This window comes from Leishmania martiniquensis, chromosome 29 (genome assembly GCF_017916325.1).
Source record: "Leishmania martiniquensis isolate LSCM1 chromosome 29, whole genome shotgun sequence".
NCBI lineage: Eukaryota > Euglenozoa > Kinetoplastea > Trypanosomatida > Trypanosomatidae > Leishmania > Leishmania martiniquensis.
The window spans coordinates 1-14508 of record NC_090164.1 but is presented as its reverse complement, the minus strand read 5'-3'; the positions used below and the strand labels follow the sequence as shown (position 1 = coordinate 14508).

The window sequence follows — 14508 nt, the reverse complement described above, 5'->3', positions numbered from 1 at the left end:
CCCCACCGACCAGTTTTCTTCACCGGCCTTTTCGTTGCCAAGATCAGGGGGTGCAGCGCAGCTGCGTTTTATCATCGTCTCGCTTCTCATAGCGAAGTCGGCCACTCTCACTGGAGGGCACACTTTGCGATACTATAAAGGCTGTGCCCTGGCCTGTTTGCTGCCCCTTCGCTTCTTGGATCACCTGTTTACCGGGGGTGGAGTGGCCGTATTCCCAGCGGCTCGCAGCATCTGCGGCCTTTTCCACGTCCTCTCCCCTTTCTCTTTTCTCCTGTCGGCCTTTGTTCTCTGCTGCACTCGCCACTCCTTTCCCACTAGGCGGCGGCTTCACGTGACAGCTTCGTCTACGCGTCCTCCGCACCTTGGTTGCCCCCCTCTCCGCGACGGACACGCTGAGACATCCTTAACGTCAACCGCACCGTTGCGCATACCTGCACGAGACTGCTCGGTCACCCCCTCGGCTGCTCAAGGCACGCAGACGCGCCCTTTTTATCACGCTGAGGAGGGGAACGGCGAGCTGCGTAGGCGCTACAGCGGCAGCACAGTACTGCCTGCCACTTCTGAACCGCTTCCACTGTTTTTGGGTGACGTTCTGACGCCGTTTCATTTGCGCTGTGCGCAGAAGGGTCGTGCGCGTGCGCGATGAAACGCAAAATGCAGCGTGTCCGCGGCGGGTTACTCGGGGCTGCCCTTTACGTCGCCCGGCGATGGCGTACTGGTGGGGGCCCCGGCGATCGGCGTATTCGGACAGACTGGTATCGGTGCTATCCTTCGCTAATGGGGGAAAAAGATCGCGACATGTACCACTGCTATTATCCCTACTTATTTGACCACGGTGACAAGATGAGCCTCTACCCTAAAATCCCTGAAAACCCCCGCGAATGGCAGGCGGGACAGCTGCAGACGACGTATGACGCGATCCGTGAGGACAAGTACGATGCGTTCGTTCGGTTGCGAGAGAAATTCCCTGAGCTCTACCAAGACACCTATGCCTGGGACAACCCACCGCCGTTCGGCGAGTTCAACATGTTCTACAGTGTCCGCTTTGGGATGGTCGGTGTCAAGGTGTTCACCTGCAAAGACTACGACGATCTCGGCAACCAGTTTGACTGCACCGCCTTCTGGTTCCCTGACAACCAAATTGTGAAGCACTCCACCCGTAACGGTGATGTAGGGACAGACAAGGTCTATGTTGGCGCGATGAATGTGCCGGTGGAGTTTCACAAGCCGCACGTGGCGGCGTTCTATAAGGCGGCCGGCGTGCCAGTGAAACACGTCTCTGCTGGCTTTCATGTAACGCCAGACGCGTACGCGCCCGTTGGTACAAAGCTTGATGTGCGGCATTTCAAGCCTGGCCAGGAGGTAACCATCACCTTCCAGAACACCGACTACGGGTATCAAGGTGTCATGTTCCGACACGGCTTTGACGGTGGCTATGTCTGGCTCGGAGACTCCAAGTGGCAGCGGCGCCCTGGGTGCATGGGTGCGGAGGGACAAAAGCGCATCTACCCTGGCCACCGTATGGCAGGTCAGACGGGCGCATCCGCTGAAACGTACCAGGGTGTTCCCGTGTGGCGCATCGATTACAAAAACTCCCTCATCTACTTGCCCACTCTCATCGACGCTGATGTTGGCACATACGTGAAGTTTAGTGACACCATCAACACAAAAGGCTATACGCTATGGAACGAGCACCGCGGCACTCCCGCTTTCCCCACCTTCGTCCCAAGCGAGGATGAGGACCTTAGCAAGCTCGCCACCGACGAGTGCCAGCTCACTTCACCTCCACTCTACATGTACTTCCGCGATGAGTTCGCCGCAGCGCAGCTTGTGAGTCAGGCGGATGTGGAGGATGCCAAGAGTGCCAAACCAGCCGCCGCACCACCCAAGAAAAAGGTGTACGACCTGAAGAAGTACACGGACGCCAGAAAGAAGTACCGTCAGAGCCTCCAGAAAGCACGCAAGTACAAGCTGATGGGCGTCCGCACACGCGCTCACGAGAAGCAGCAGGAGGCTCGGCGCGCCAAGATACTGAAATATAAGCGTGTCAAGACGTGAGGCTTTTGATATGAATCGCGATCTTAAAGCGACCTTCGCGAGCATGGGAGCGAGTGAGTGTGCCATTGGCCGGCCAAGCGAATCGGCCGCGACGAAGTTTTGAGAGCACAGCCGTGATGGAGGCGATGGTGTACGGGTGGACGCTGCCGTTGTTCTTCTGTTACCAGCAGCATCTTGGCCCACATATCTAAGTGCGCGCACGCGCACCCTTCAGCACTCCGTCCCTTTGCGAGCCGCTGGGAGGACGCGTAACGCATAGGCTGATGTGTATTCTACGCCTACTTTTTTCCCTTTCTCTGCCGTCATCAAGTGAAGGAGAAGCGGCAACAGAAAGCCCACGCACTAACACGATAACGTACCAGCGCGGACTTCGTGTCGTTTACGATGGCACTGAGGGCCACCCAACGCCAACAGGGCAAGCCTCTGCACTCGTCGCCCACCAACGTGGGCTAAGGAGAAGCGAAGGTGCTCCAACTTGACTGTAGGAACTCTTACCTTTCAGGGCAGAGAAGAAGCGAACAAAAAGACGCCCTACACCGTCGGCAGTGCTCGTGCTGCAATTACCTTTGTACGATTCTGAAAAACGCAGCCCTCTTACGCCACCTATTCCTCACCGCTTCTCTTCCTCCCTCCGTTACATTCCTGACTGGCACTGCATTCTTACGTGTACATCTTTGTTATATATCCACACTGCTTGCTCTCTCTCTTTTCTACCTCGCGTGCTCGTGTATTTTGATGGGCGGCACAGGTGCCAGGCGCGTCTTGATCCCTCCTCGTCTCCCTCTCCTTCCCTTTCACTTGTGTGTGACAGCGTTTTGTACTACGCGCGCAGGCGCGTTCGAAAGCAGTACCGTTGTTAACGACTCCCCCTCCTCTTCTTGTTCCCTCTCTCCCTTTTAGGGGCTTCCCCGCTCACTACAAACGGTGCTTGGCAAAGCTCCCCAGACTGCGCACGCACACCATCCACGCAGGCGAGCATATATATAGAGAGAGAGAAGTACGAGCCCACACAGCAGGCGAACGCTGCTTTCTTCCCTTCCTACCTGAGTATTCTCGCCTGTTACCATCGAGCTGGTGCACCATGCAGCCTTCCACGGCCTATACGCTTTCGGCGTCGAGGCTTGGCGCCATTTTGGCGCAGTGGCAGGCAACTGCTTCTCGTGGAGAGGCCGTGGCACAGAAGTGCGAGGCATGGGTCTGCGCTTTTGGTGATCGTAGCGTCAATACTCCCGAGAACCAGCGTGGGCAGGCGATGCTCCACTACATTCTCGATGCAAAGGAGCCGGTGAGCAACACCGCTGTTGTCATCACTAAAGATGTCACCCTCATCCTTCACGGGGAAGACGTGCGCATTGTGGCACCGCCAACAAAGTTGGAGGGCCACATCATCGAAGTACTGAGGGGAGTCGTGGCGGCGCAGGCGCGAGTTACTGCGCTGCTCTCTGGAAAGACAGTTGGTGCCCCGATAAATGAATTTACAATTCAGGAGGGCCCATTTGCGACGTCGTTCGTGGAGCTCGTGCGCAGCGTCGTGCCGGCTGAGTCGCTTCTCTCCGCAGCCCCTGTACTGGGCGAGCTACTTTTTGTGAAGGATGACGCCGCTCTCAGCTGTGTCGAGAAGGCTGCGGGACTGTGCTGCGCCGTCTTTCGACGTTACGCCCGTGATTGCATTGCCGATGAGATGTCTAAGGCGAATCCGAAAAGCATCTACGACGTGCGTCAGATGCTGTACACGAAGCTAGAGCAACCAAATACCATTCAGGCACTTGAGGCGCTGGCGGTGGACGACTTTGCCCTCGTCACAGGGCTGCCACCGTGCCTCTTCCACAAGGGCACGTACAAGTCCCAGCTCAATGTGGACGAGGACACTCTAAAGTCGGCGTGCAACATCCCGATTCATGGCGATGTGGTTGTCGTGCGATATGGCGTGAAGAACACCGGCTACACTGCCTTTTTTGGCCGCACGCTCTTGGTCGAGTCAGCAGCGCCGTCGAACGCTAAAGAAGCGTATCAGTTTGCCTACAATGTCAGCGCGAAGCTGATCGAGCTCCTTGTGCCTGGTGCTCTCGTCAGTGATGTGTACGCCAGCGTGATGCAGTACGCGAGGGAGCAAAACGCCGAGCTGGCCTCGTGTCTCTTGAGGAGCTTCGGTTTTTCTACCGGGCTCCTCGTGCTCGAGGCGCGCGGAAGTATTTCTGAGAAAGGCACCGCTATCGTCAACGACGGGATGTGCTTCGTCATACGCGTCGTGCTAGAATCCGTCCCCAGCGCAGGTGGCGAGGGTACGTTTGACGTGGAGCTCACAGATACGGTAATTATACGGGGTGGTGTGGCAGAGCTGAAGACGAAGGTTGCGCGCAAACTGGCGGAGATCCTCTACGAGGACACGGACGAGACGGCCGCCGCGACGGAGGCTGAGCAGGAGGTGCGGCGTGATCTGAGCAAGATTACTCGCCAGGGTCATTCCGAGACGGTCGTGATTTCGCGTGAGGCGCAGCGCGAGCAGGAGTTGCGACAGCTGCTGAATGAGCTGCACGAGGAGTTTCTGGCAGCGGGCGGCAAAAAAGGAACGCAAACCTCGACGGAGGAGTATCGCACGTGCGACGTTGGTCGCCTGTCCTTCGGCGAGTTGACGCCGTACACGCCGAGTGACATGGTGCCGCCGCCGGAGACCAAAAACGGCATTTTCGTACACACGGACAAGAAAGTGCTGTGGCTGCCGGTGTGCGGCCGTGCTGTGCCTTTCCACGTGTCGACGGTGAACAAGGTTGACGTCAAGGTGGAAGGCGACAAGTACACCATGACCGTCCTTTTCCATAGCATGCAGGAAGCCTATGCCGGCTACAAGCTGAACCGCACCAAAGTCTTCGTAAAGGAGCTGGTGTACTCCAGCACGAGGGACGTCTTCACGGAGGCGGTCATCGCTATTCAGGGCATTCAGCAGCGGATCAAAAACGAGGACGCGGCCCGCAAGCGCGCCCTCACCTCCGCCTCAAGCGGGAGGCTCACAGTGACACCCAATCCGCTGCGTCTTCCAACAGTCAAGATACGTCCCCCGATTACGAACACGAACCGTCAGAACAAGGGCTGTGTCGGCAACCTGGAGTTGCACGCCAACGGGTTGCGCTTTTCCTTTCTGGGAGGCGCCCCGGTGGACATGCTGTTCGACAACATCAAGCACGTCATCTTTCAACCCGCGGTGAGAAGCATTTATGTGATTTATCACATTACACTGAAAAAGCCCATCGAGATCAACCGCAAGAGCGTGCAGGAGATTCAGTTTGTGGCTGAAGTAATGGAGAGTAGCGAGTTGGCAAGTGGTGCTCGTCGATCGTATGAGGAGGAGGTGGAGGCGGAGGAGCGGGATGAGATGCGCATCCGGCAGACAAACAAGCAGTTCATCACCTTCGCCCACGCTGTTGAGGAGCGCAGCAAGATCAAGACGCAGCTGCCCACAAACCAGTTCTCCTTCGATGGCGTTCACGCCCGCTCCATGACAACCTTCAAGGGCAATCGCGAGGTACTCTGGGCTATTAGCGACACCCCAACCTTTACGCAGAGCGTCGAAGACGTGGAGGTTGTCTCCTTCGAGCGCGTCATCCCAGGCGGCGCAACATTTGACATGTCCCTCATTCTCAAGGACTACAGCAAGCCAGTGATCACCATCAGCTCCATTCCGCGCAACTCGCTGGACCACATTAAAGACTGGTGCCTGAGTGCGCGCTTGTATTACATGGAGACTACGGTGAACCCCAATTGGCGTGTCACGATGAAGGAGATCCGGGAGGACCCTGACTGGGACCCGTGGCTGCGCGGAGATGGCTGGTCGGTACTGAACAACGAGACAAACGACGAGGAAGACGAGGAGGATGACAACGATGATTCCGACTCTGACTCGACCTACTACGAAGACGAAGACGAGGAGTCCTCCGATTCTGATGGCAGCTCCTGGCTAGAGGACGAGGAAAGTGACGTGGAGTCCGACAGTGACGCGAGTGACGAGTCCAGCGCCGCCAGCTGGGACGAGCTGGAGCGTCGAGCAGCGGCCAGAGACCGCCAGAGTCGTTTCAGCGATGACGAGGACCACCACCCGCGCAAGCGTCAGCGTACTGGTGCCGCGGTACCTGCGCCACCGGCGGCGCCCGCAACCAGACCCTCAAAGATGCCGCTCAACATGGCCGGCCGTGGAGGCGGCGGCGCCGTTCCGCCCGCTCGTCGATTCTAGGCGTCCTTGGAAGCAGTCGCTGGTCTCGCCCGCACGACTGAGAGAGCCGGCATTGCTTTTTCTTTTGGTGCTACGTTTCGTTTGCTCTTGTGTTGGGTTGGACTGTGCCTGCGCATAGCGTGTGGTTACCGATTGCTAACGCGTTAGCACCGCCCGGCGCGTGAAGGAGACCAGTGTTGTGCGACGGCTGGAAAGGGTTGGGCTGTCTGCCTGTCGCCCTGCAACCGTCACCGTGTGGATGAACGTGACTAAGCCGATTATCTTTCATTCTTTTCCTTTACCAGCACGGCTCACCGTCATAGATAAAGCACGAGAGAGTTGTAAGCGGAGCACATCATGCAGTCGTGCAGATAACCTGAGCAGCATCTCAGACGAAAAAAAGATTAACAAGCGGTAGAGGTCGTATGCACTCTGGTCCGTCAGAATGTGCTACTCCAGACTCCACGCTCAGACGTCGAGAGGAGGACCGAAAAAGGACGGCGCCGAGTCTCTTCTGCTCCCCCACCCAACAATGCTCCACTGTCATGAGTTTCTCTTGTTTTTTTTGCTGGGGAAACATCGTCCGCGATTCCTTGTGGCCCCTGCTCAGGCGCGGTTACACTCGAAGCACAGCGCTCTCACTACCCTCAGAGATGATCGCTGTGTGCCGAAGAGACGCCTTTGCATAACACTCCTTCTCTAACGCTTTGCCCTTTCTCCTACCTCCCTTCTGTATGGACAGGTACTGCTCCGCTCGATGTTTTCTCGAAACGGACGCTGCGCCTCCACACTGGCGTCAGCAGTACTGCGCATACCGTGCTCCGCTTTTCTTAATGCACATTGCCTTACTTCATCTACCCATGCGGCAGCCATGTAGACGAGGAGAAGAGAATACCTCTCCTCGTGAATGCAGACCGCCAAGGGCTCTGGCGCACGCTCCGACAGCTACTCCGTCGCCAGAGAACCGCAGAAACCGTTTCCCGACGACAGTCATCTTGGGCTCGTGCGGGAAACGACTTCTGCAGTGATGCTGCCTCCGCCTTCGTGGCACTCTATGGTGCTCTCTCGATTACCGCCGAGGTAAGGCATGGTACATTCCTCGTCCTGGCAAACATGAGCGCACGCCGCGAAGACCTCCGTGTAAACGAAATGCTCTCGCTCGACCCTCGAACTCGGTGCTGCACCAAAGCTAGCGAGCTCTGCGTCACGCACTGCCCCAACCCTCCTGCGAAAAGCACCCGCTACTGGCGCCTCTTCGCCACGTCTACGGACCTCGGCCGGCTTGACGGTCCGGTTTCTTGGCAAAAGTACTAGCGACACTGGCCGCGCGCGGTTGGCACTGACGGCATTTGCGATGAGGCTGCAGCCACCTAGGACTGCAACGGGCTTTGCCACAGTCCGGTGATCCGGTGAGCCGCCGCGGCTTCTGGTCACTGCCTTTTTGCCTATGGCACGCCGCTCACCACATAGCCTCACAGCGTGAGGCGGGCCAGATCTCCACCTCTACACGCCACTGCATGCACCGCGGTGCAAGAGCTTTTTTTTTTTACGCACATCTTTTCGCTGTGGTACAGATGTGTGCCGCTTCACGAGTGTGACAGTCTCACGGCCTCCGCACATTCCCTCAAAAAATAAAAAATGAACTCAGCACCAGCAGAAGGCGGAGTGTCACGTATCACATAAACCCAGAAACACGCGGTGAGAGACCGATAAGTGCGCTTTAGGCCTTTCTTGCCCCCTCTCCTCACGCCCCCTCTGAGGAACCGAGACGTCTTGGGTCCTCTACATCTCGTGGATCGCGCCTGTTGTCTCCCGTTATCGTGCACTCCCCGTCCCCCCTCTGACCACTTACTCCTCGTCCCTACTCCTGATTCAGCAGGACAGGGAGCAGTGTGCGTTGCCCCGACCCCACTAGAGAGACATGCGGCGCCTCGGTACATCACGATATATGCCGCCACGGTGGTTCCATGCCTGCTCCACTACCGCATGCGTGCCAGGCAGTGCCGATCTTCTTCTTGTTCGAGAGTCCCCGCTCGACGGTGTGCTGCTCTTCGAGATGAACAATGGCCGCGCTAATGTGCTGACATCCGAGCTGATCTCAGCTCTCCTTAAGACAATAAAGGACGTATGCGATCCCGAAAAGTCGGTGTGCAGGGGTATTGTGCTCACATCCAAGAGTCCCGGTATCTTTAGCGCCGGCCTTGACCTCAGCGAAATCAACACCAACCTCTCACAAGACCGATTTGAGCGCTACTGGGGCCAATTCCAACAGCTCTTCACAACGTTGCACTCGCTGCCGGTGCCATTAGTGAGTGCCATTAACGGGCACGCCGCGGCAGCTGGCTGCATCATCGCTCTCGCTTCCGACTACCGCGTCATGGCGCGGCGACATCCAGTGAAGCCCACCAACTTGACCATTGGCATCGCCGCTGCCCGACACGGTTTTGTTGTCCCTCCATACGTAGCTGGCTCAATGGAGCATGTCGTTGGCTTCCGAAAAGCGGAGCAGCTGCTCTGTATGGGATCCCTCCTCCAGGCCGATGAGGCACTCCAAGTAGGGCTCGTCGACGAGGTTGTGGAGAACCACAACGAGGCGGTTGTCCCGTGCCTGGAGTTCATGGAGAAGCTGCTGGAGCTTCCCTCACCGGCGCCATATTGGATGATCAAGGACATGTCCCGTCGTCAGCTCCTTGCCCCTCTCTGCACCGACAGACTTCGAGCACAGGATACGGCAAGCTTCTACAACCTCTTCAGCAACACTCACGTGAGGAACGTCTTAGCGGAGCATACGCGTAAGATTACGAAGAAGTGAACGCCACCGCCCTCGCCTCAGCTCTGCTACGGTGGCGCACGGATACTGCGACTGCCAGCCATATGGGTTTCCCTCACAACAACGAAGCAGAACACGATGGGGCTAGTAAAGCTGTGACAACCTCTGTTGCTCTGACAAGAAAAAGACAATACCAGGAAGAAAAAAAAAGCTGCGGCAGGTACGATGCTCTGGTGGGACGATAAGTGAGGTGCCCTGCTCCGCCTGATGCGCGTGTCGCTGCCTGGACACACTCTCTTTTCTGCCCTCGCCCGCTACACTTCCTCAGGCGTCATTTTTTTCTTGCACTTCTCCTCCCTTGCTCCACCGCACATCTGCACTTCTGTCTCCTTCATTACGCACCTACCGCCGGCCGCAGCAGCCTCTTCTCTTACCTTTCCATTCACATTCATGCTTCGCTATTTAGGAGACCGTTTCAGTGCCTCTCAAGCATTTGCCGCCCGTTTCACCTTTCCCCTCTCCACAGTTCCGCAGCAAAAACCCTCCATTGACTTAGGAGAGCACAGACCCTCCATACGGGCTCGTTGTTCCCCCTCCCCCTAAACACGCACAACATGGAGCTTGGCGCCATTGGGGTTCTCACTTGCAGTCCTGACGCCGTGAGCAAGGCCGGCGGCAAGTCGTTGGACGCCAGAAAATGTGTGTCCTGCGACTACATATCCTTTCATTTCCTCACAGGCTACTTATTCTCTGATGCTTGCACCCCTCCTCGCTGGCCAGCCGTCGCCCCGGGGATGTCTTGCGCACCACCTTTGCTGCTTTCAGTACCTCTCTGACTCTTCGCCAAGGAGTGCTGCTGACAAACCCAGCAGATACATCGCCGCTACCTCCTCGCTGTGAAACATCGAGAAACTCCTCGATAGTGGTACCAGGACGGTACCTACCCCGCTGCGCGTCGTGAAAGTGCCCCCGCTAAGCTCAATTTTCGCTGCTCCACCCCCTTTGTCGTGCGTGCACTGCCGCAGTGCTTTTCCTATGAAGCAGTGATACATATATGCGCGCGTGTTTCTTCCAGTTGTCCTTTCCTTCTCTTGCACACTAGCTTCATGCCGGCGCTATGAATTCCATGTATACCGCTTTCCGCATACGCGCACGGGCACAAACACCTATACTAGCACCATCACACGACATTCAAGGACGCTACAACCCTTTCAATGCCAGCACCATCCACGAAGTGCACGGTAATAGAATTTTACATAAAGGAAATGAGCACCCTCCTTCGTCTCTCTTTTTCCCTCGTGTAAGCCGCCACTTAGGTGGACTTGTGTCAGGCATGGATGCAATGCTTGTCGCGTTCAGCTAACCTCATTCGTTCCTATTGTTCTTATCTGCGCAATGACTTCTACGACGACACCGCAAGTCGAACTTGGTTTCTTCTGCGCCACTCACCCGTATGTGATGGCCCCTGTATGAGCTGGTAACAAGCCATCAACCGACGATACGCTAGAGACCACGTGAGTTCTCTCGTCTCATGCGATCGCATGCGGGCTGGTCATCCGCCTTCGCTCATCATCTATTCTTCAGCAAGGATGCTTCTTCAACATCATCAAGAAGCTACCCAACGACATAAATGACCGCGCTTCCTTTTTTTTTTTGACGTGACCCTCTCTTGAAATACCATTTCTTCACTTGCGGCCTCTTTACGTGCAGCTCTAACTTTTCAGACGTCTCCACTGATGATTCCTCTGCCCGTTACCTCCCTCTCTGCTGCTACCAACGTTGAGACTACTTTGCCAAATATTCACAAGGTTTCACACAGGACTCCTAGAAGGAAAGCATCAACTCTTTTTCGTGTAATACTCCTCTTCTTTTTCTGCTATCTTGTAGATGTACACCTCAATAACGCCTCTTTCTCATGCGAGTTCACATGCAGCAACCTCGCCGGAGCTGCATCATGTGTACGAGCAGCAGAGTGAGACACCCCCGACAGAGAGGAGGCCGGTGGTGGGGTGGGAGCGCCAGAGTGACTCATCGTCACTGGTGTGAGCCGTGGGGGGGGTGCTGGACAGCGTGCCTCCGCCTACTCGGCGCGCCTGTGGCAGACCGAGCAGACGTAGCAGCACCGTTTCTTTATAGGAGTGAGAAGAAATTTAGCACAATGGTGATAATTCAGCAGTTCCACACTGGCAACCTCAACGCCCAGTGCCCCTGGTAGCGCAGGCCTACGAAAACGACAAGAGCCCAGATGCTCGTCCTCTAAATCGCATCGAACATGAGTGTGATATCATCGATCGCCTATCAGTGAGAGCTCCTTGCAGTACCCTCAAAGTTCCTCCATTGCCCGGTGTACTGTAGTGGTGTATCGCCTTCCCCACTGCATAGTTCAGGTAAAAAGCTTAGAGTTGGAGTGCAAATTACGCCCACTACATTACTCCCTCGCCAAATAAATGCACTAAAGTAAAATCTTTTCGACTACAACATCCATGGTAAGAGCACTGCATGGAAGGTTCAGGGTTAGGGTTAGGGTTAGGGTTAGGGTTAGGGTTAGGGTTAGGGTTAGGGTTAGGGTTAGGGTTAGGGTTAGGGTTAGGGTTAGGGTTAGGGTTAGGGTTAGGGTTAGGGTTAGGGTTAGGGTTAGGGTTAGGGTTAGGGTTAGGGTTAGGGTTAGGGTTAGGGTTAGGGTTAGGGTTAGGGTTAGGGTTAGGGTTAGGGTTAGGGTTAGGGTTAGGGTTAGGGTTAGGGTTAGGGTTAGGGTTAGGGTTAGGGTTAGGGTTAGGGTTAGGGTTAGGGTTAGGGTTAGGGTTAGGGTTAGGGTTAGGGTCAGGGTTAGGGTTAGGGTTAGGGTTAGGGTTAGGGTTAGGGTTAGGGTTAGGGTTAGGGTTAGGGTTAGGGTTAGGGTTAGGGTTAGGGTTAGGGTTAGGGTTAGGGTTAGGGTTAGGGTTAGGGTTAGGGTTAGGGTTAGGGTTAGGGTTAGGGTTAGGGTTAGGGTTAGGGTTAGGGTTAGGGTTAGGGTTAGGGTTAGGGTTAGGGTTAGGGTTAGGGTTAGGGTTAGGGTTAGGGTTAGGGTTAGGGTTAGGGTTAGGGTTAGGGTTAGGGTTAGGGTTAGGAGGTTAGGGTTAGGGTTAGGGGTTAGGGTTAGGGTTAGGGTTAGGGTTAGGGTTAGGGTTAGGGTTAGGGTTAGGGTTAGGGTTAGGGTTAGGGTTAGGGTTAGGGTTAGGAGGTTAGGGTTAAGGTTAGGAGTTAGGGTTGGGTTAAGGTTAGGAGTTAGGGTTAGGGTTAGGAGTTAGGGTTAGGGTTAGGAGGTTAGGGGTTAGGGTTAGGAGTTAGGGTTAGGGTTAGGGTTAAGGGTTAGGAGTTAGGGTTAGGGTTAGGGTTAGGGTTAGAGGTTAGGAGTTAGGGTTGGGGTTAGGGTTAGGGTTAGGGTTAGGGTTAGGGTTAGGGTTAGGGTTAGGGTTAAGGTTGGGGTTAGGGGTTAGGGTTGAGGGTTAGGAGGTTAGGGTTAGGGTTTGGGGTTAGGGTTAGGGTTAGGGTTAGGGTTAGGGTTAGGGTTAGGGTTAGGGTTGGGGTTAGGGTTAGGAGTTAGGGTTAGGAGTTAGGGTTAGGGTTAGGGTTAGGGTTAGGGTTAGGGGTTGGGGTTGGGGTTAAGGAGGTTAGGGTTGGGGTTGGGGTTGGGTGTTGGGGTTAGGGTTGGGGTTAGGGTTAGGGTTAGGGTTAGGATTAGGGATTGGTAGGGTTAGGGATTTAGGGTTAGGGTTAGGGTTGGAGTTAGGGTTGGGGTTGGGGTTAGGGTTGGGAGGTTGGGGTTGGGGTTAGGGGTTGGGGTTCAGGGTTAGGGTTAGGGTTAGGGTTAGGAATTAGGGAGTTAGGGTTAGGGTAAAAGTATTAAAATTAAAATTAAAATTAAAAATTAAGATTAAAGTTGAAATTAAAAATTAAAAATTAAAAATTTAAAAATTTAGAATTTAAATTTAAAAATTTAAAATTAAAATTAAAATTCAAAATTAAAAATTAAATTAAAAATTAAGGGTAAAAATTAAAATTAAAATTAAAAGGTTAAAATTTAAAGGGAGAATTAGAAATTCAAGGGTAGGAATTTAAGGTCCAAAGATTTAAGGTTTAGAATTTAGGAATTCAAGGTTAGGAATTTAGGATTAGGGTTGAAGATTAAAATTCAAAGATTTAGAAATTAGGGTAGGAAATTAAGGATTAGAATTTAAGAATTTAGGGAATTAAAGTTAGGAATTAGGATTAAGGGTTGGAGTTAGGGTTAGGGTTAAGGGTTGGGTTAAGGTTAGGGTTAAAAGTTAGGATTAGGGATTAAAAATTTAAAATTAAGAATTTAAAAATTTAAAGTTAGAAATTTAAAATTTAAGAATTAAAAATTAAAAATTAAAAATTAAGAATTAAAATTTAAAAATTAAAAATTAAAAATTAAAAATTAAATTAAAATTAAAATTTAAAATTTAAAAATTTAAGATTAAATTTAAAAATTAAAAATTAAAAATTTAAAAATTAAAAATTAAGGGTAAAAATTTAAAATTAAAATTTAAGAAGTTTAAAAATTAGAATTAGAATTAAAATTAAAGTTTAAAAATTTAAAAATTTAAAAATTAGGATTAAAATTTAGAAATTAAATTAAAGTTAGAATTTAGGAGTTAGGAATTAAAAATTAGAAATTAAAATTAAGAATTTAAAATTTAGAATTTAAAAATTAGAAATTTAAGATTAAATTTAAGAATTAAGGTTAAAATTAAAATTAAGTTAAAATTAAAAATTAAGAATTAAAATTAAAATTTAAAGTTAAGTTAAAATTTAAAAATTTAAAAATTAAAATTTAAGAATTAAAATTAAAATTTAAAAATTAAAATTAAAAATTAAGAATTAAAAATTAAAATTAAAAATTAAAATTTAAAAATTTAAAATTAAAATTTAAAAATTTAAAAATTAAAATTTAAAAATTTAAAAATTTAAGGGTAAAATTTAAAATTTAAAAATTTAAAATTAAAAATTAAAAATTAAAAATTTAAAAATTAAAAATTAAAAATTTAAAAATTTAAAAAATTTAAAGGGTAGAAAAAATTAAAAATTTAAAATTTAAAAATTAATAAATTAAAATTAAAGAAAATTAAAATTTGAAAAGATTCAAAAATTAAAATTAAAAATTAATAAAGTAAAAATTTAAAAATTAAATTTAAAATAAAAATAAAATTTAAAATTTAAAATTAAAAATTAAAATTTAAAAGTAAAAATTAAAAGGTTAAAATTTAAGAAATTAAAATTAAATTAAATTAGGAAATTTAAAATTAAAATTTTAAAATTTAAAAGTAGGTATTAAAAATTTAAGTTGGAAAAGTGAAGAGCCAAAATTTAAAATTAAAATTTAAAAATTTAAAAATTAAAATTAAAATTTAAAAATTGGGGTAAGAGGCCAAAATTAAATTGGGAGGTAAAATTAAAATTTAAGCTCCATAACACC

At 50.8% G+C, this 14508-nt stretch overlaps 3 protein-coding genes across 3 annotated transcripts; all 3 read left to right on the top strand.

The window, feature by feature from the left end:
* Positions 1–642: 642 nt before the first annotated feature.
* Positions 643–2058, top strand: LSCM1_04291 (uncharacterized protein; the record flags this gene model as incomplete). Its single annotated transcript, XM_067321803.1, has 1 exon — positions 643–2058. One exon carries the CDS (start codon positions 643–645, stop codon positions 2056–2058), a length of 1416 nt encoding a protein of 471 aa, XP_067176898.1.
* Positions 2059–3139: 1081 nt separating this feature from the next.
* On the top strand, positions 3140–6283 carry LSCM1_04290 (uncharacterized protein; the record flags this gene model as incomplete). Its single annotated transcript, XM_067321802.1, has 1 exon — positions 3140–6283. The coding sequence occupies one exon, from the start codon at positions 3140–3142 to the stop codon at positions 6281–6283; it is 3144 nt and encodes a 1047-aa protein (XP_067176897.1).
* Positions 6284–8183: 1900 nt separating this feature from the next.
* On the top strand, positions 8184–9074 carry LSCM1_04289 (uncharacterized protein; the record flags this gene model as incomplete). Its single annotated transcript, XM_067321801.1, has 1 exon — positions 8184–9074. The coding sequence occupies one exon, from the start codon at positions 8184–8186 to the stop codon at positions 9072–9074; it is 891 nt and encodes a 296-aa protein (XP_067176896.1).
* Positions 9075–14508: the final 5434 nt, after the last annotated feature.